Here is a 21,743-nt window from a genome sequence, read left to right as displayed (position 1 = left end):
TCTCTACAACGACTTTTTAATTTCATTGGGCATTTAACATGCATGATGTCGCTTCGAAATAACAAGCACTCATGTCCTCAAGTTTAAGCGAGATTAAGTTATGGCAATTCAACACTTGGGCGATCTACCTAGATGCCTTTCAACAGGTCATTTTAAGGAAAACTGTCCGGGCGAGGCGCTAACCCACTACCAAACTACCAGTGTTCAGGTAGGAAGACCACTTGGGGACTGGTGGGCACACTAATAAAAATAATGCCAAGAGAACTGAGAATGAAGATCTGAAAGTTTGAGATATGAGAGAACCGTGAGAACTTTTTCGAACATTTGTAGAAAATAGTAAAGGTTCTTTTCGAACTTCAAAGAGAACGTGAGAGAACCGCTAGAAAACCGGTTTCTGAGGACAGTCTTCGCTTCTATACCAGATAACTCCTCCAAAGAGAAGGTTGTTCTTACCACAGTGTTTCAACAAACTTTAAAGTGAAGTTTCAGTATTGAGGGAAGTGACCTTATCTTGCTAAAGTAAGTTTTTTTTCCTCGTTAGTGAAATATCAAAAGTAAATAGATTTTAATGGCCGTTTTAACAAAGTTGTTTTCTCGACATTTTTTAAAAATTAGAACAAACGAGAAATAAATCTTTTTTTAAGTATGGAGATCACATCAAAGATTTTCAGATTTCTCACATTATGTCTAGGATTTCACAGGAAAAGCTAAGAATATTGTCCAAATAGCTAAGAAAATTATACGGACAATTCAATTAAAAAAAATAGTAACTGCTTGTTTTAACGTATCTTCAGATTTTAGTTTATTGAAATATCAAAGAATCATTAACTTATTATCAATATTTGTTTGTAAATTAAAAATAAAACTTGTCTGCTAAAACACTTCTACATATTACCTTTTTTACAATAGAGATTGTTTGCTAACAGTTATAAAATGTCAGTTTACTGAAACAAAGTTATCAAATCTAATACATTCCACGCTATCTACGAGTAAAATTGCGAATCTCACCTTAAATTACTTATTTCATAAAGATAAAATTTAAAAAGTATCACAAAGATACCAATGTTTATCCTATATTGTTTTGTTTAATTGAACTGTTTTGAACGAGTCCGATAAAATGTGCCGTAGTATCTGTACATAATTCAAACATCCTGTTGTGTGTTCCTTTTAAAATTAAATATTTAAAGAAAAATTCGAATTTTAAAACTTAGATATGGCATTCAAATGTTCAAATTTAATTTCTTCTATGTTATGGGGTATTATTTGGCTTTCGCTAACACTGTAAAACTTTCTGAATACATTCGGTCTTTTGTCTTCCAAAATGATGATATTTATGATTTCCAACATTAAATGAATATATGTTAGTAATAATCATGCCAGTTATGTATGATGTACTGGGGAGACAAAGTGCTGTGCACGACCTGTCGCAGTGGTGCATCTATTTCTCACTATATTATTCTCTCGGTAATTAAATGAATATATGTTTTTAAAAATTATGTTTTTTTTTGGTAAGAATTACAGTATGTTGTTTTAGTTAAATTTTTGCCAATAGACTTCTGTAAAGTAGCAAATCGAATGTTGATGGAAATTGATTTATAGAAATTTCAACCGATAATTTGAGGTGGAATGTACTGTACAGTACCTTTAGTATTTAAACGTAACTACCGAGTTTCGTAACAATTGGTCGAACGGCCTGAGTTTATATGGAAACAAACATCCTCATATTTGTGCTGCAAAATTGTTCTTTGGTTCTTTACAGCTGTCATGAGTGACACGTGACTTTGATAACGACATGGTAACCATACATATCTCAACGTCAGTCATGACGAACATCTGCATCCACTGCTTTGTAACAGGCAGGCACATGCCAGAGATGATTAATTTGTTTTTATTCTGACGTTGTCTGAACCAAATAGGTACTACCGCTACTGTTGTTCGCCCATTTACGTGTTTTAGAATTCTATTACAACCAACTTAATGTATAAAATACGTTCCATTATACTTGCCAGGTTTAATCAAAGTGACACCGCGCTCGAACGTAGAAGTGACGTTTTAAAACGTATTTAAACTTTCCAATCTGCGTGTAGTGCACTGTTTCGTACTCTATAGTAACAATGGCGGCAGCGAAGTTTTAGAGCATTTAATGGTTGCCATATTACATCTATTCAGTTACCGAACAAACGACGTTTGGTTGGTGGTGGTCGTCAGTGTAATTCGCATGAAATTAACACAATTACAATCTACTGCGTGTAACTGTTTCGTTAAACACTACTGTAATGCTGGCAAGGCAATGGTGTTCTTTCTTTTACGTCAACTTAGTCCTGGAACTTAAAAGAGCGTTATTTTCAGGAGGTATGAACCCTTTCCTCTCAACCCATGTAATTGAAATATCGTGAATCTGCTTTAAAATTATTTTTATTGATATTATGAACATAAATTATCATCTAACATCACCGGTGTGGTGATTAAAAAAGACTTGGATCACATGCCATCGAATATTTGTGGAGCTAGAAGAGTAATAAAAAGATACATTCGAGAAATTTTCGTTATTACTGCACTGTGTATATATAATATATATAATGTATAATAAGAATAAACCGATAAAGCAAATAACGTCATCCAAAATGCCGGCAATATCGTCTCTGATTGGAGAATTTAAATGGCGTCAATGTCGATGTCGTCGTCGTCGTGTGCGACAACTGACGTGTCGGCAGGTTTCGATTTCGGCTCCTCTTTCACTTCTTTCAGCGAACTGCTGATGTGCCGATCGGAATATACAACCTGAAACGTAACAAACATTAAAAACAGCACTTCTAATGATTACATATTAAAGAAAGCAAAAGCACTACAGAAACCATGCTAAAATATTTAACTTTTAGATACAGTGAGGCCTTAATTAAACTTTCCCTATTCAGAGCACTATAGCTGAAACCAGTAGACAGAATGACACGAAAATCTATATATGACTTGTGCAAATGAGAAAAGGATTTTGTAAAACAAATTTTAGTTCAAAAACTTCTGTTAGGAGGTGTTTTACAGAATACATAAAAGAAAAATCTGTTTCGCAAGGGCTGCTTCTTCGGAGGCCATTTACTGATAAGGAACGTGGCTCAACGTGTTCTCCCATTGTTTAGGTGTAAAATTTGAAGGCAACGAACAGTGTGTTTTACAGCCAATTGCAACTGCTCTCTGGTAATGCTTTGAAGGTGTGGCATATTACAATCCTTTAAGTCTGTCACAGTTGCAACATTTCCACAATAAACTATATATGAAATCTGTCCGATAAAAATTCAGAAACTTTCTAATTTGGCAACCAGCAAGCACTACAATGTTTATCATGCTTCAATGTAGTCGCAACATTGGTAAGTAGTCTAGCAAAAACCACAATGTAATATATTGCTTAGTTATCATGCTATATGACTGTATCAACCAGTGTTAAGTGATTCTGCATTTCTTTTGTTTAAAATAAGCAATTTTCACAAGAACAAATATTTCAAAAACTGACAAAATTTAAGCACAAGTCCCATTACACCAAAATTTGTGCCTTGCCTTTTGACTAACGAGAGAAAAAAAAATGAGTTGAGAGTTAGGAGCTTTACAGCTGAGCTAAAAAAATTACTTTAAAATCATTACTGGAATGACATAAGACATGGGTTTATTGAAATATTAAAAAAAATCAATTATACCAGTGGTTATGAAAAAAATCACCAAAACTGAAAGACAAGTGTGTCAAAGCATTAAAGACATGCTGACAATTTTTTTCCCTGATTCTCAGTTATTCACCAGGAATTTCAAGGCAGAACAGTAACAAAAGGAATAAGTTATCTTGAAATAAAAACAACTTATGAGGCCATCAGAAGAAAAATGAACAATGCTTGGAGGTCAAACTGATAGATACACCTATGCACATATTGCTATTTTTGAGTGGTTCGGAAAGTTCTTAGCAATTTTTGCGAGCCAACAGTTGAGACACTGACAAAATGATTAGAATCGTACAAACCAATGAATTATTGACTTTTTTTTTATTGTAAAGGCAAAAATGCTGTACAGACAGCAAAAAAAGTGCGATGTTTATGGTGGGAGTGCTGTAGCAGAATCAACTGTTTGAAAGTAGTTTGCAAAATTTTAAGCAGATAATTTCAGCCTTGAAGATGCTCCCTACTCAGGAAGACCTCCCATTATTGAAGACGATCAGATCAAAGCATTATTAGATGAAAACCCTCATTACACAAACTCAAGAGATTGCAGACAGAGAAGTCATACAACAGTATTGTATTTCAACATCTAAAGAAGTTCGGATAAGTGAATTATGACATTTGGCTACCTTAACAGAAAAAAACTTATTAGATCATATCTCCATTTGTGATTCACTTGAAAGACAATGAAAACATTTTCTGAAGAGTTTAGTGACAGGTGATGAAAAGTGGATCGTTTATAACATCATCGGTCAAAAACGATCATGGGGTAAGAAAACCACCACCATTAGAAACTACAAAAAAGGCTGGTCTTTATCCAAAGAAGGCTATGATCACTATCTGGTGGGATTGGAAAGGAATCCCGTACTACAAGCTGCTTCCACAATCAAACAATTGATTCTGATAAGTATTGTTCCCAATGGAATAAACTGAACATGGCAATTAAAGAAAAATGTCCAGAACTGACCAATAGAAAAAGGTATTGTTTCACTAAGATAATGCCAGATCTCACATCTTTATAAAAACACCAAAAAGTATTGGAACTAGGCTGGGATGTTTTATCCAACCCCCATACTCATCAGACCTTGCCCTGTCAGATTACCATTTGTTCCATTCTCTGCAAAATTCACTTTATGATAAAAACTTTGATACTTTAAAAGCTTGCAAAAACCACGTGGATCACTTTTTCACAGGAAAAAACTGGAAAGTTCTACAAAAAGGATATATCATGAAGCTCCCCCATAGGTAGCAACATGTCATTAGAAACAATGGTGCATACGTAATAGAATAAAAGTATAAGTTTAGTTTTAAAACACTTTTTTTAAGAAAAAAAAAAACACTATGAACATTCCAAACAAAATCAATAATTAACATGTCAGTTTTTGGCAAAGCACAAGACAATAGTCATTCTACAACCTCCTTACTCACCCAACCTAGTACCAACAACTTTTTACAGTGGTACCTCAGGATACGAAATTAATCCGTTCCGAAACTGAGATCGTATCATGAAAATGTCGTAAGGTGGATCATCTTTTCCCATACGATTACATGTAAAACCAAATAATTCGTTCCAACGCAAAAAACATACTCAAATTAAAGCCAAGTAATACATTAAAAAAATAACTGTAGTAAGAAAAACAAATGAAAAATGCGAACTAATGTAACGTCGTATGGTGAGTTTTTGTTCGTATCGTGGAGCAAAAATACGTTCGAATTTCATGTCGTATCCTGAAAATTTCGTATGCTGGGGCGTTCGTAACCTGAGGTACCACTGTATTTCCTAAATAAAACTGACCTTGAAAGGCAACTAACTTGATAAAGAAAAAGTCACTAACAAAACTGCATAATATTCCAAATGAAATCATTCAACATATGTATTTACCCATAGACAAAGGAATGCCAGATGTGCAGGCAGGTTTCCGAAAAGAAAGAGGGACACATGATCATATTACTAAGCTTCGTTGGATGATGGGAACAGAGAATACAAAAAAGATCTATACATGTGCTTCATTCCAGGAATGTTGAAGAATGGCTGAACAGCTTTCAAAAAGCCAGCTGAAAATTTTAAAAATTTGGGAATTTACCAAACAGACCAAATGTCATAGCATATTTTAGCAGAAGTTTTTGAACTAAATTTTCGCTTTGCAAAATGTTTTTTTCATCCTTTACTTAGTCTAAACAAATTTTAATGTCAATCCACTTATTGGTTCAGCTCTGAGTAAGGAAGTTTTAGTTACAGCCACCCATATACTAAGATTTGACAATTTAGAAAACAAACACTCACTTCTACAGTTTCCTCCTCCCCCCCTTCTTCATCACCACTAGAGTCTTCTTCTTCAGCTTCCTGAAGCCAGGAGATGAATGGCTTGGCCTTTTCGTGAATTTCTTGTGCCAATTCTTTACTTACGTATTTTTTAGAAACCTAAACAAAAAAATTTGACGTTGTGTATTTGACATACTAACACCAAAAAAAGTTCAAGTTTACAAGTGTAAACACACCTTTTTTGACCATTCTAAGATGACTTCCTCTTCTAGAATGTCGGCATTGTAGAAAGCATTGAGGATATGAGGAACGCGGAGCAATAGAGCATCACGGTGAATTTTAATAACTTGTTCCAATCCACCTAACAAATACTTTTGTGCCTTAGAATTGTCATGAGTGAACTGAAAAAAAAAAAAAATAATAATAAGCAACAAATTTAAAATCCAAGTCAAACCTTTTGTTATTACAAATAGGAAAATGTTACTCACTCTAAGAAAAAGGAGGCGATGAGTCTTTATTTGTTGCATAATATTTTTATCAAACAGAAGTTCGCAAAGTACAAGAGGAGCTTTTTCTTTTATTTCTAATCTTTCAGCTTCAGCTACAATTTCTTTATGCATGTTTTCCAAGGTTTTATTTTCTTGGTGCTTCTGTAAAAACAGGTTTTAGAGTTGTTAATAAAAAATGGAACAGGAAAAAAACATGCCATTTTTCTATCAGTGAAATATTTAATAGTAAATAAAATTAATTCAGGTAATGCTGCATAGTGACAAAATCACCCCTTCGCAATATTTTTATTAAGGTGGCAATAAAACACAAGTAATAAGTGATCTAGGATTTTTATTTGGACATTCAGCATGAAACTAAACAACAAAGCACACTTAAGGAAAAACAGGAAGATGTCAAGTACCATGCACCATATACCTAGTGCAGGGGAGCCAAATTGTCATGAAAACAGGATAACAGAAGTACCAGAAAGCCGCATAAATATACCAGAGAAACGCTTCCTAGTGCGCATTACAGGCATTCCGTGACAATAATAAATTCCTATTACAAATATACTGAATTATTTATATTGTTATTGGTCAAATGAATAATAATAATTTATACTGTTAATGTAAATAATTTATATTGTTAATTTAAATGTGCAATATAAAACAACAGGATGCCTCTAGTGGCTGTTTTTGGCATAACGTTACAGACGGATGGACACATGTTCAATGGGTTATATATATAGATAGATAAATATGCTTCAAATTCACTTGCATGCAACTCATATTGATCAACGTGAGTGTGGTCATGTGTGGACAGGCTAAAGAGTGATAGGGAGTATGCCATATGAATCAAACTTTGTTCGGCAGATTATCTCAAACTCATAAGTTAAAAGGCTGTTTGAGATGAGGTGAAATTGGAGTTTGTCCAAAGAGCCACTCCTGCCAACCCTTGACCTAGTGATTTTATGACGTTACATGGCAAATTTGGGCAGGAAAGTAGAAGTCACATTGGGAACTGAAGGCAGTTTTGTGCAATACTGCCTAGTTTCTCCACATCGGAGACTTATCAACTAACAGAAAATTTCAGAAATTGTTCGGGAGACTTCTTTGACCTTTTTTCAGCAGACTACAATAAAAATTGACATGACATGTAAAATACTGTTTATATTGTGATCAAATGTATTATTCGGAATTATTCATTAAAAGGAGGAACCAAATATGATTCCTATTGCTGACAAGGATAGAACCAGATAAAATTTTAGTTTAGGTTTTTTGTGTAACATTATCATCCCTCATGTTTAAAGATTATAAAACAAGAAATTAAAAATTGTTTTTTCACTAACAAGGAGACCTTAGTCTTGGAAATTCAGTTTGGGATGAGACTTTGCAGGTTAGTAGCATACCTCAAGGGTGTCCACACAGAAGAATTGTAAAGCACATTAGCCAGAAGATTCTGAGAAAAAAAGGCTCTAAAGTTTTAAGCTCAGCTCATATACTGATCGATTTTACACTATGGCAGCACAGTGAAATGACTGAGTCTGTAGCAAACTCACTTGCCATGCGGGCGATCCAAGTTCGATCCTACCTTCGGCAAACTTTTTTTTTTTGTTTTAAAAATTGTAACAACTTAAATAAAGTTAATGACCTAAAAATATTATCAATTAGATCATAAATAATTTCATTTTATTTATGAAATGACTGATACAGCTGATAAAATATTATCTTTAATTCACATTTTAATTTGTAAAAAGTTGAATAGTTTCAAATTTTTAATGGAGGTAAATTAAAACTTAATTAACTTTTTAATGACAATAGTAATTAATTAAAGTTTTAATTTACNGATTTTACACTATGGCAGCACAGTGAAATGACTGAGTCTGTAGCAAACTCACTTGCCATGCGGGCGATCCAAGTTCGATCCTACCTTCGGCAAACTTTTTTTTTTGTTTTAAAAATTGTAACAACTTAAATAAAGTTAATGACCTAAAAATATTATCAATTAGATCATAAATAATTTCATTTTATTTATGAAATGACTGATACAGCTGATAAAATATTATCTTTAATTCACATTTTAATTTGTAAAAAGTTGAATAGTTTCAAATTTCTAATGGAGGTAAATTAAAACTTTAATTAATTACTATTGTCATTAAAAAGTTAATTAAGTTTTAATTTACCTCCATTAAAAATTTGAAACTATTCAACTTTTTACAAATTAAAATGTGAATTAAAGATAATATTTTATCAGCTGTATCAGTCATTTCATAAATAAAATGAAATTATTTATGATCTAATTGATATTTTTATATTATATAAAATTTTATATAATTATTATTATAATTATATAATTATAATAAAATATAAAATTATTTTATATAAAATAATGCAGCTATGTTTTATTTTTTAAATCATTTGTTAATATGGTTTTTATTATATTATGGTTGTTAATATTATTTTTACATTGTTGAAGAAATTTTTTTTCTTCAAATCTCAATACCACCATATCTGAAAACAAATGTTTTCAGATATGATGGTATTGATATTTCTTCTAATTTTGGGTGAATTGAAATTCTATTCTATGAATTCTATTGAAAAAAACAGAATTTGAGCTCTATTTACAAAGCTAAAAAAATTATTCACAATTTAGTGAAAAATGTATTCTTACCTAGAAGTGCAGAATATGCCCAATTGAATAAAGAGGTTCAGGAAAATTTCAGGTTAAAAAAATATTGAAGCAATAGCCACAAGGAATAGTGTGTCTCAGCCATGTGTAACTTACAACTTAAAAACCAAAATCTCCACATCAGCCAAAATGCAAAATCATCTGGCTAACTTGCAATCTTGTTTTTTAAAGGTGAAATTGGTATGTTATTCATTTTGTTTCTAAATCAGCTGTCACTTGTTACATTGCTGCCTACTTACACTTATGCACTTAGAGTAAAGAAAGACAAGTCAGACTTTGTTTTTAATGTTTTGTAAAATTCAAGTTTTAAAAAGAACCAAAGAAAGAAAATCCATTTCAAAATATACTTCCAATGACATTTATTTAATAGGTAAAATTACATATGCGCTCAAATTAGACAAAATAGTCACATGGAAAATTTCCAAATTAATAAACCACATTTAAAACTGTCATCTTGGTGGAACTAAATAGCAGATATCATTTTATGAACAATATTTCCCACTATTTCATATTTTTTTAGTTTGTAATAAAATATATTTGTAACATTTTTGTTTCAGTAAAAACAAAAAACATTTCTTCAAAAACAGGTGCATTTAAATAATTTTCAGAAAATAAAAATATTGCATGGCTATTGTCATAAATTTCACATTTTTTGATGTCAAAAAGTTGGTGTAGCGCCCTGTATGAAAAATAGATCATTCTTGATATTAGTGACAACTTCAACTTTACTCTATTAATCAACATATTAAATTAAGTTTATTATAGGATAGCATGTACAATTATAATGATATGTGCTTATATTAAAGTATGCCTTTAATTGAGAAAAAATTTATTTTATTAGTCTAGTGTTGTGTGGAAAATTATATGGTGGGTCTATTTAATTATTTGTATAATTTGAGTCTTTCAACCTATGTAATAATCAGTTTATTTGTAAATTGCTTTCTTTCATGTGCTAGTGTGTATAGGGCATTGACAGTCCACGTCCACACACTACCATCCCCCAATCTAAAAAAAATATGACTAATTATAAAAAGTATCCTTTTAGATTAAAAAAAAATCTTAATTTAACCCTTATGATGGTATCTTAAGTTGTCAAATCTCTCATTACTTCAAAAAAATTTTCTGCACAATTAGAATTAGATTGCAGCTTTGGTAGAAATTTTGGAATATTTTCAATACTTCATATTTGTAAAGAAAAACAAACATTTTAATTCTGTGTTTGGCAGGGAAAGTCAGTCTTACTGTATTTAAGATGACATTTCACCAGATTACTGTAAGTTTGACAGGAAAAGTTCAATAATATAGATAGCTTTTGAAATCTGGAACTGAAGAATTCCAAGCATTATTTGTAATCCTCTACATCTAATTTAGTGTTAATTTCTTCATTATTCTCTTTAAATACCAATGAAATGGTGATAACTTTCTTTGCACATAATTCAAGTTATCTGTTGATTTTAATGGAAAACTATCCAAATAACTTTCAGCATGTTATCAATCTGTAGACAAACTTTTCTATTACACCAACAAGTCTCAATAATTTTTAACAAAAACAATATTTGCAACTCAAATTCTCTAGTTTCAAAATACTTCCTAAAATAAAAATGGCTAGTAAATTAGTTATTACACATACCTTAACGTATTCATAAAATAAATCAAGTCTTTGCTGCTGGCTTTTCTCAAGATCATCATTTAAAGTTAAGCTTTTGGCACCTGTGGTGAGCACCTCCATTCGCTTTGCTACAGCATCTGCATCGGTATCATCACACCAATCATTATCATCACTTTCACCATTTTCCTGAAATACAGACAAGTTTTACTATCTTATTTTCTTTTTCTTCCTTCATGCTTCAAAGTATTCAAATACCTTGCGCTGTCCTTCTGGATCAGAATCGTGAGGTGAACCATCATCACCATTCTGTTGTTTCTTAGAATTTTTATCATCACGCTTACGTTTTCCTTTTTTACCCGGTTTAACAGAAGCACCGCAGGTGGCAGGATCCTAATTGTATAATTATTTTAATTAAGGCACTGATAAAATATAAGAAAATAGAGAATTTTATTTTCTTCCAACTAACATGATCAGGTGGATTCTTCAGAATAAAAGTTGTTAACTTATGAGCATTATCCAGCTGTCCACTATAGCCACAAGCTTTACACTTGACGGTAATCACACATTTCTTTTGAAGCACTCCCTAAAATTATGTATTAAATTTTAATTTAGCATCTTGTTAGAATTAAATTATAAAAGATTTGGAAATTTACCGTACCAACACAGTTTCTGGATTATCACAAGATGGACACAGGACAAATCGTCTTATAAATCCATCCAAAATGTCTTGCAGTTTTGCTGCTTCATGAGATCCATTAACAATGTAACGCTCATTCTTCAAATCAAACTGTGTCTGAGCACCAAGCTCACATCCAAAATATTTAGTAGGATCTGCAAATAAAATCAATAAGTTTCAGAAAAAAAGAAAGTTCTATTGAAAAACTATTCTGAAATCATCAAAGTAATATATTCTAAGAAAATACAACACCACCTTTTTACTTTATGAACTTTTATTTTGATTGTAAGCAGGACATATTTACTATAACATACAGCATAAGACTAAGTGACATTAAGAACAAGTACATTTATTAGGAATTCAAAAGTCTGTTTAATGTGTTGCCTATGTTGTTACATGCAACCAAAATATCTCACACTAGTCATACCATATTTTCATGGAATGACCAGCATTCTGCATAAAACGAAGGAGAACAGAATGTTGATTAAATTGCAACTAAAATATAAAAATCAGATAACGAAACTAATTGGTTAATTAAACATTTAAAAAAAAAAACATTCTTCAGAGTACAACAAAATAACATCCAGAAGAGTTCTTGTTTACAATACAAAACAATTAATGACTTATTGACAGTAGTAGTAGTAGTAGTAGTAGTAGTAGTAAAGTATGGGCTACATTGACCATCTATCCCAGGTATGGCCAAACTTTTATCCCTTAGGGGCTACTTTTTTGGTAAAATATAGTCCGCAGGCAACTATGAATATGGGCAAACAATTTTAGGATTTTTATATGCGCATGCGTTAACATTCATTTGCATTGTTCATTGGGATTAATACAAACAGTATGGGTACATTGCACAGAGAGTCTATTATTGTAAGAATAAATTATCAAATTAAGATTTTTAAACATTAATTTAAGTGAAAGCAAATTGTTCAACTTTAGCTTCGCGGGCTACTTTCAAAACCTTTGCGGTCGACCACGGTCTACATGTTGGCCATCCCTGATCTATCCCAACCCTAAAAATATCATCATCCTCTCAAATTTCACACAAAGCCAATGTTGGTGTAAGCTTAAATAATTTACAGCAAGTTTCTTAAATTTAATATGTTTATCCTTGCATTTTTGAATCAGATGACAATAAAATACAAATACAAAAAAAAGCACTTTTGAAATTCCATGAGTATTTTGTCATTAAAAAAACAAAATGAAGAAATTAATCATATAATCATAGTTTTTGATGTAAAGCTGACAGTTTCAGTTTTAAAATAAAAGACCTCATTACTTTTTAAGTGACATAACTCCATTTTTTTTAAATGCACCCTCTAGAAAGGGATGTATAACCTCTCATAAACTGGCATGCTGGCTTTTACCATATGGAAGTATCTGATTTCCTGGTCTCCCCAAATAGACCGGGGGGGGCCATATTCTGGTCACTGTCTCTGGTCTCTCGTAAGCCAGTCGCTGATTGGCTAAGCCAAATGATTAGCCAATCAGTGACCGGCTTGTGAGAGATGAGAGACCAAAGATAGTGACCAGAATATGGCTCCAGCATGTCAGTCATTCTGCAAAAATACAGTAAATCTAAATGTTACAAAAACCCACAGTTTAAACTATGATTTTAGGACAAATTTAATGAAAAATTGTAACTAATATATGAATAAATTATATTGGAATGAAGTATGTAATACTCTAAATGCAATAAAATGTCAAAATTTCAGTTTTTCAAAAGATAGTGAAATAATGCACTTTGTGTAAATAGTGCATTACACGACGTGCAAAATAATCAAATTATAAACTTTTGTCCAATAAACTGAGCAATTGAATAAAGTTCAAAATCAGGATTACATCCATTTAGAGAATATCTATTAGTCTGGATTTTGCTAGTTGTGATACTGATCTTTTATGGATGAACTAGCTGTTACACGCGACTTTGCCCGCAGGGATTTTGAAAGCAAACCCCATTTATATTCGGTATTTCAACAACCATAGTAATTGTTATATAACACCTACTGCCAAAAATGATAAGAATTGCTGAGAATCAAATGAACTGTTTTCAATTTGATCAGTTTTCTGGAATGTTTACAATCGTTCTATAAATCGAATCAATATGCAATAACAAATTCAAATTTAAAACAGTTCGAACATTTGGTTAGAAATCTAAATATATAAAAATTTATATAACAATGTCTGAAATGTTATAAATTTAAGGGAAAGTATGGGAATCAATTTCAAAAGCCATTCTTCAGGTTAAGCATTAATTCTCTCCATCGTGGGGGAATTTCAGAAAATCCCTTCTTAGTGTCCATTCTCATGATGTACCCTAACTGTGTACCAAATTTCACTTCTAGGTTCAGCAGTTTGCTCTGGATGATGAATCAAATCAGTGACTCAGTCAGTCAGGACAAGTAATTTTATATATTTAGATGACACTGAACAGTATATTTTTGGAAACCATATTATAATATTCTTACATTCAATTATATGATGTTCTTTAATTTATGCTAAACTCACTCTCCAGATTTTTAGTCAGTCATCTGTTTTTGTTGACGTTAAAACTACAGTGGAACCTCGGTATACGTCTGCTTTAGAATACGTCCAATTCGGAATACGTCCTGTTTGGACAAAACAAATTTTGCTCGGTATACGACTTAATTCAATTATACACGCCATCTATGAACAAGTAGCACTATCGGTGTACTACACTAGACTAGACGTTCGCAGTGCTACAGTTTATAACTTTTTTAAATTTCATCTGATTTTAATTTGTAAGTAACATTTTATTATTTTTATTAATCATGAATTGAAAAAGGGCAACAGAAAAATAAAAAAATGACTAGAATCATAACGGAACTGAAAAAAGTGATTGTTAAGAAATATGAAGGTGGCACGCGTGTTCTAGATTTAACGAGATTTAACTGTTGCATTCCGTATTCCAAGAATGACGATATCGACAATCGTGAAAAATAAAGACATTGCTGTATTAAATTTGCTAACGTTGAGAAAGGGGTTAAATCAATTTCTAAACAGAGATCGAAGACATTAGATCATGTCAAGAAATTGCTTCTGCTTTAGATAACTGAAAAACAGTGTGCCGGTGACAGCGTATCGGAAGAAATTATTTGCGAAAAAGTTAAAAGGATACATGCTGATCTCATGAAAAATCAAGCAGAAACTAGCGAGGAAAGCCAGCAATTTTTTTTACATGAGAACGGGTTAATCATTTTTACATTACTTCTTGTGGAAAAGGTTGGTTTGGTATACGTCCTATTTGGTATAAGTCCAAACACCAGGAACGGATTAAGGTCGTATACCGAGGTTCCACTGTATTTTATTTGACTTTAAATCTAATTTTTAAAAAAAACCACACAACTTTAAATATTTTGCTAAATTTTAACTAAATATTACATCCAAGAAATTAAATGGTACATTTGTGATGTTATGATGTCAGTGGAGGAGTATATACTATGTGAAATATATATGGATATCTAGTATTATGCCAGATGAGGATCAAGGCAGAGTCGTAGAACACGGGCTACTTTCAAAACCTTTGCGGTCGACCACGGTNAAAACCACACAACTTTAAATATTTTGCTAAATTTTAACTAAATATTACATCCAAGAAATTAAATGGTACATTTGTGATGTTATGATGTCAGTGGAGGAGTATATACTATGTGAAATATATATGGATATCTAGTATTATGCCAGATGAGGATCAAGGCAGAGTCGTAGAACAAGCTTTTATTATGTTTGTGAAATCCACAGTTTAATTAGATTAATTACTATAAAATATTTTATTTCTTTGATAAAAATATTAACAAAAATGATGTTGAAAAGGGAGGAAAAAGGGAGTTAAACTTTAGTCAGTCTAGAAAGGAAGTTCAATGTCCTATGACGATGAGTCAGTTACTCAGCCGTCCCTATAAAAAGGGGTAGATTTCCTACCTTTTGGCACAGTTCACCAGAGATAGAATGTGCAACATGACTTATGCAGCAGTGATGAAGAGATACCCTAGAAAAGACAGCCACATAAGAAGGCAATAATTTTTAATGCGCACATAGAAGTTACGCTCACGATTCACATTCTCATCTCCTCCAACAAAGATCGTATGTCAACCGCAGACAAGAATAAACCGCCTATGTGAAGGTAGTATAAATGATAGATTTATGTAAACTCTCACACATGCATAGATTCGATTAGCATATATTTGATCTCTCAGTATGTTTTATTTTCATTGTAATTGTTTCATTAACTTTTATTAAATATTGTTGTTTTTATAATGTTCTAATCAATTAGTCTCCATTCTCATTGAGAAGTAGCCCCTCCTATCTAAATTCATTTAATATTTAAAATGCACATTAATCCACTAAAAGTAGAATAACTGGTGTCAGTCCTGACAAGATCTCTATTTTTCCAAATCATGATCTATATAAGTTCAATAAGCCATCCTTAGACAAGAGGGCTAGTCCAACCGACTAGAAGCCGATTAAGTGAGAGAGTATATTTAAGACCCTCTACCCCCAGCCAGAACCTCACATGTTTATAGGCTGTGTATGTATCTGTGTTAAAAAGAACTTTATTCAATAATTCTTAATTTTTATTCATGTTTTTATTTGATATTTCTGCCTTTCAAGAACTAAAACACCTTTTAAGCATACCCTTAATGGATTCAGCCATGTAATGACTGATGGGATTGAAATCTGTGTCAATCCCATCAGTCATTACATGGCTGATCAACAAAAATTTGTGCCAACTCTGATTCAAATCCTTGCCCCAAAGAATCTTAACCATTTTTATATATAGATTCATTTGGAAAGGGTGTCATTGGACAATAAATTAATTTAGTTAAATTCTTAACAGAGCAGAACAATAAATATAATATATATATATATATATATCTGTGGTGTTATTAAAATAATCATATTTAGTTTATTTTCAATGCCCAGTTAAAAACATTTATTAAATGATTTCACAACTTTTTCATAATCTTATTTCAAATATCACTTTCTATAAGCAAACATACTGAAAAACAAGTTATATTTATAGAAAGGTCATTGAAGTTTCGAAATGTCAAGGCCATTAAAATTAAAAAATTGCTGACAAATCGATTTTGTTGCTCAGTTTATATTGTGTTACTTTATTGTCTTAAAAAGTTAATTCTGTCAAAATTTAAGACAGTTTTGCATCTAAGCAAAGTTTACTTACATGTTGGAGGTCTATTCAATGCTTTTGCTATCTCAACCATATTCACAACAACAGTTTTTATGCCATTACCTTTACCTTCAACCTGGAAAATTAAAATCCTTGATTATCAACTTGTAATAAGAAATTAAGTGTTTTTAACCAAAATATATTTGTAATATAAATTACATCATGCATTAACTGATTGCAAATTTAAAACTACCAAAGCTATATTCAAAATTACAACAGTAATTTAAACTGCAAAATAATTTTCTCCCAAACTAAATTTTGACAATCTAAAAATTGTGAAAAAGTTTCCTTTTAAATTGAGTAACTTTTTTATCTCCTATCCTAAATTCTGTCAACAGGCACATAAAGCCTCTTATAATCAAGCAAAAGTTGATAAACTTTTTCGCAACAACATGCATTCATTATAAATAAAGTGGCAGAGAACTTAAAATTGTATATTCCAAGTCTCTTGCTACTACTATGAACTTTAGCAATGCATTTGGCTTACCTTGGCAATAAGCTTTGGCATTTTATAACGATAAAACTGATCAGAAAGGTTTCGATTAACATTAACACTCCCCATTTTCAATATTATTTTTGGCCACGTCCAATCACTGCTTCACAAATTTGCTGAAGAGCTGCTAGCCTAACTTATGGCAATCTGGTGAGGTGTACCACGAAAAGGGGTGGAGGAGAGAGTAGTCACGATCGAAAAGGTTGTGATATTTGATGTTTACAGAGAATTCTGAAAGATACAAAAAGAAGACTGTTATGACAAGACGTCTGAAGCAATTTAACACAAACATAGTCATTACTACCTTGCTTCTAAACGATTAGTGCTCCAAACCTTCAGGAAATGCATAAACCTGCTTGATATTGTAGGAACAGGTTCTAGCAGCTTCTGGTAATTTGCTGGATTTCCTCGACCTAAGAGTTCTGCAAAAAGAAAGAAGTTTCATTAAAATGGTGAGAAGATTCAATTGCAAAATTTATGTAAGCAACAAATATTGAAACTACTTATGACAATTTAAGGAGGTCAAACTACAGATCACTAGAAATTGTGCACCCTATACGTAATATTGATGTGTTTCAACTATCATTCAAAATTTGAATGAAGGCATAGATTAGTGCCACACTTTAAAAGCATTTACACACATACACAACAAACAAAAAACAAAAATGAAAGAACCCCAGAAAACTTTACATACAAATTTTATTAGTATAAAAAAAATTACTATAATGATATTCCTTCACAGTTTTCTGCCTATTCAGAATGTGACGGCATGCTAAACACTTCAGTCACATCTATAATTAATATTTTAAAATAAACAGGTAAATTAGTCTTTTCTAATGAGATAAAGCACATGTATTTTGATTTACAAATCAAGATACATGTGCTTTCATTACTGAAAATGCACAAAGAGTATCAACATATCTGAGAATGAATTTCACTAAAAAATATCAAAACAATGAAAAGAAACATTAAAAGTAAACTACCATTATACAATCTACTTTGGTATTTAGACATTAGTCAAACTTACGCATAGTCATAGAAAATATGGTAGCTTTAATTGCTTTTAGAATGGCAGCATTCCACCAAAACTACAAATCACATTCAATTCGTTCCAACAGAACACTTGGCAATCCTTATTTCATCTTTGTCAACAGAACACTTTATTGGTTTGAGTATCTTTGAGGAATCTTTTCTGTTGTGTTTTTTAATTACAAAATACTCTGGTCCCTGTCAGTAAATTTCCATAATAGGTGAGCATTGCACCAGGGAAGCTGTCCATTAAACAATTGGATTTTGCTGTAGAACCCATACTAGCAAAAAAAATTGCAGTCAGAAGACTTATGATTTAAGTTAGTTGTCAACTGTGGGATTTTTGGTGCGTGGGTCTTGTTAGACCAAGGAGTACCACAGCACATTGAAAGTATTCGTTTAGTCCAGTGGGTAAAAGTAGGAAAGTGAAAAGAAGCAACTTGGTGGCAGGGACACTGACTAAACAATAATCATAGATGAGGGTTGAGGTCACTGGCAATCTTTTACCTTTCCTCCATTAAAACAGATAAACATTGTATTTAATATTTTCCAGATGTAGAGAACAATGTTCAGTAAGGACACAAAGTGCAAGGATCACTGAAAAGTTTTTTAAGACTATTTCCAAGCCACTCTCTCACAAAGGAAAATGGGTTAGGAGGAACTGAGTAAGTTTATGGAACCAACAAGGCGGCAGATCAAAAAAGTTTGGGAATCAGTGATTTAGTGAATAACTGCTTACAGCAGTGATCTATACTACTGAATACCAGTTTATTCCTTTTATAAAGGTGAGAATCTGTTGAATTTGTTCATTACCCAGTAGAATATATAGCACATCATCATCGAGAAAAAAAAAAAACATTGTGAATACAGTGGATGATCAGTTAATGAACATAATCTGTTCCAAGACTTTGTTCACTATCTGAATTGCTTGTTAACTGATTATTGATTTACCATAGGAATTTTTTTTAATAGGAATTTGATTAATTCATTCGGGAGACTCCAAAAAAATAAATAAACGAAGTATGTATATGTAGTAGTAAAAGTACATATACACACAGTCTTGCATTTTTATTAGGGGTCATGTTTTTTCCATTTGTTGTGGGGGTTAACCTATTTTTTGATGTTGAAATTTTTATTTATTGCCTGTGATGCCATGTTGAATTTTTGATGATGTTAAGCCTAAATTTTTTTAAAATAATAATCGTGTTTACTGTATCGAAAAAGTTATTTTTTTGTGTTTCACAAACAAATATATATATATTGAACAACATAAAAACAAAAAATAATTTTAAAAGTTTGTCTTAATATAAAAATTGTGACGCAAAGTGACATCTAGTATCAAAAACGTTCCGATGTAAACAAGGAAATATTTGGGATCGCCCATGCAGGTCAATGAGGTCAACATAAATATTTTCGGGATCAATGTAGGACAGGCTAAAGAATCTGTCCAATGTCTATTGCTTCTCTCTCTTCAGGATTTTTTGGAATTAATTAATATTATAATTGTAGAGATTCCAAGCCTCATTCTGGTTTGGATGCCATTTGAATGTCTGTTGTTCTGACATCTTCCCACTTCTTCAAAAGATCTTTAATAGCAGATGTCGGCATTGGTTTTCTTTCATCTTTTTTGAAAAAGAAGAACACATCTCGCTGAGTTTCTTGGCATTTTCTGTCGTCACATCAGTTTCCATTATGAGCTTTTCAATGCTCTATTTCTCAGATGTAATTTTCATTACTCCTTTAGCTGCTTGAGACTTCTTGATATATCTATCTATCATAGCTAAGATTGTGCCTACTATAGACCTGTTCAAGCCATACTGCCTACCAACAACAGACATCTTGTGCCCACTCTCTACCTTGGCTATTATCTCTTGGTTGTTTCTACAGTGAGCATTATTAGTTCTTGATACTCCACTCTTTTTAGGCTCCATAATATTATCAGTTTCTTTTTTAAATAAAAAGTTCAGAAAAGCACTTAGAAAAATTCAGAGAACAGAAATCAACTAGATCACAAAAAATTATTTAAATGCAAGGACCAGATGAAATTCAAAATTTGGTATTAAAACATTAACGAATATCCGATGAGAAGTTAAACTCGCGCCTTTTGTAAATAAACACCGACGCAAAACTTAATGAGTACCCGCCCGAAAGTCTCGCAAAGACTATAAAAAATTATTCGTCAGAAAGGTAAACAAAAAGCTGAAATTACAAGGGAGAGTTTCAAAGTTCGGAGGAATACTATCTGATTGGTATTGGGTTGAGCGTCAACGTCTTCAGAGCTCCAAAAAGTTTCCAATTGTCACTTGGAGACAAGGGAAGACTAATCGATATTCACTATTTTATGTCACTTCTTTTTCTGTTTGTTCTGTGAAGTATTCATTGCACGAATATAAAAATCTTTTGCAAAAAAAGTGTTTATTATCCAATTTGTTCATTGTCTGAACTGTTCGTTAACCGATCACCCACTCTATACATAAATTAAAACCCCTTTCACACTAATTTTTTTAGCTGACTCAATAGTTGAGGAGAATTAAGTCAAATTATTGATAACAGGGTTAACTACTCATTCACATTGCATAACGTCAAGTGACTTACTTCATGTTGCCCACTAACAATTATAAATTAAATTTTAAATAAAACTGAAATTTTATTTTTGACAAACCATTGTACACTAACTTATTTTGTATAATTTCAGTTTAAAACCTCAATTTCAAATAATTATTTTGAATAGATGTTTTATCCAAACATTCATTTTTACTATTATGGTTGTTGACAACAAGATATTAATCTTGTTAATTCAACTATGAAAACAGTGGATGTTCTGAAATGTTACTCAAAATATTTAGTGTACAGCAGGGGTGGCCAACAGTTTTTGTCCCAGGCCGAATTGGAAAGAAAACTTTTTCTACGGGCCAAACCAGAGGCTGCCCTAGGAAGATTTTGAGGTGGTGCGAGATCTCATTGTGGTGTCACCCCATAGAGACTAAATTTGTAATGGAGGGTTAACTCCAAATGCACAGCAGTGAGTTTTGTTGACTTTTTTTTAGGCGTCAGAATTTTCTTCATCGAGCTATTTGGACTTCAGTAGCTAATGTTGAAAGATTAATCGCAGGCTGCATAAATTCATTAGACGAGCCGTATGGTGACCATGCCTGGTGTACAGTATATTACCAATTAAAACAGTGTATAGTATATTTACCAATAAAAAAAATATTGCACATTTGGATATTTGCTTCTGCCATTTTGTTTTAAACTTGTGGTGGATCTCGAGGATAGCTTGAAGCAACGTTGGAAAAACAATTTAAGTTGAGCTAGTTGTTGGTAGTTAAACTGGTTTAACATTAAGTCAATTTCACTCACATTGGATAACTTAAGCTGACTTAGTTAAGCCAGCTTAAAATCACTCTGTGAAAGAGATATAATAAATTAACCATGCAATGAAGTGCATATATTTCAACCAAAAAATAAAGTTTTTGAATAATGATTTATGATGATATTTCATAGTCAAGACATGTTTTCCTATTAATACTTTGCTATTAATTTTTTAAGAGTTTATTAAAAATGCAATTATAACTAATGTCTGATCAGA

General features: G+C 32.0%; 1 protein-coding gene across 1 annotated transcript in view; it reads right to left on the bottom strand.

Moving 5' to 3' along the window:
• Positions 1–2,397: 2,397 nt before the first annotated feature.
• LOC111634719 (eukaryotic translation initiation factor 5-like) overlaps positions 2,398–21,743 on the bottom strand; it is a 32,007-nt gene continuing 12,661 nt past the window's right edge. Inside the window, exons 3-13 of the mRNA XM_023379558.1 lie at positions 17,430–17,547; positions 17,120–17,356; positions 16,627–16,708; positions 11,403–11,575; positions 11,211–11,327; positions 11,000–11,134; positions 10,766–10,930; positions 6,447–6,608; positions 6,195–6,359; positions 5,980–6,117; positions 2,398–2,781 (exon numbers count right to left, since the gene is read on the bottom strand). Of these exons, the coding sequence (XP_023235326.1) occupies positions 2,656–2,781; positions 5,980–6,117; positions 6,195–6,359; positions 6,447–6,608; positions 10,766–10,930; positions 11,000–11,134; positions 11,211–11,327; positions 11,403–11,575; positions 16,627–16,708; positions 17,120–17,194 (1,338 nt within the window). The 5' untranslated portion in view covers positions 17,195–17,356; positions 17,430–17,547 and the 3' untranslated portion in view covers positions 2,398–2,655. The remainder of the gene's footprint in view (positions 2,782–5,979; positions 6,118–6,194; positions 6,360–6,446; positions 6,609–10,765; positions 10,931–10,999; positions 11,135–11,210; positions 11,328–11,402; positions 11,576–16,626; positions 16,709–17,119; positions 17,357–17,429; positions 17,548–21,743) is intronic.

This window comes from Centruroides sculpturatus, unplaced genomic scaffold (genome assembly GCF_000671375.1).
Source record: "Centruroides sculpturatus isolate CEXI.00-Female unplaced genomic scaffold, Cexi_2.0 scaffold822, whole genome shotgun sequence".
Classification (NCBI taxonomy): Eukaryota; Metazoa; Arthropoda; class Arachnida; order Scorpiones; family Buthidae; genus Centruroides; species Centruroides sculpturatus.
This window is presented reverse-complemented; position numbering and strand designations above follow the sequence as displayed.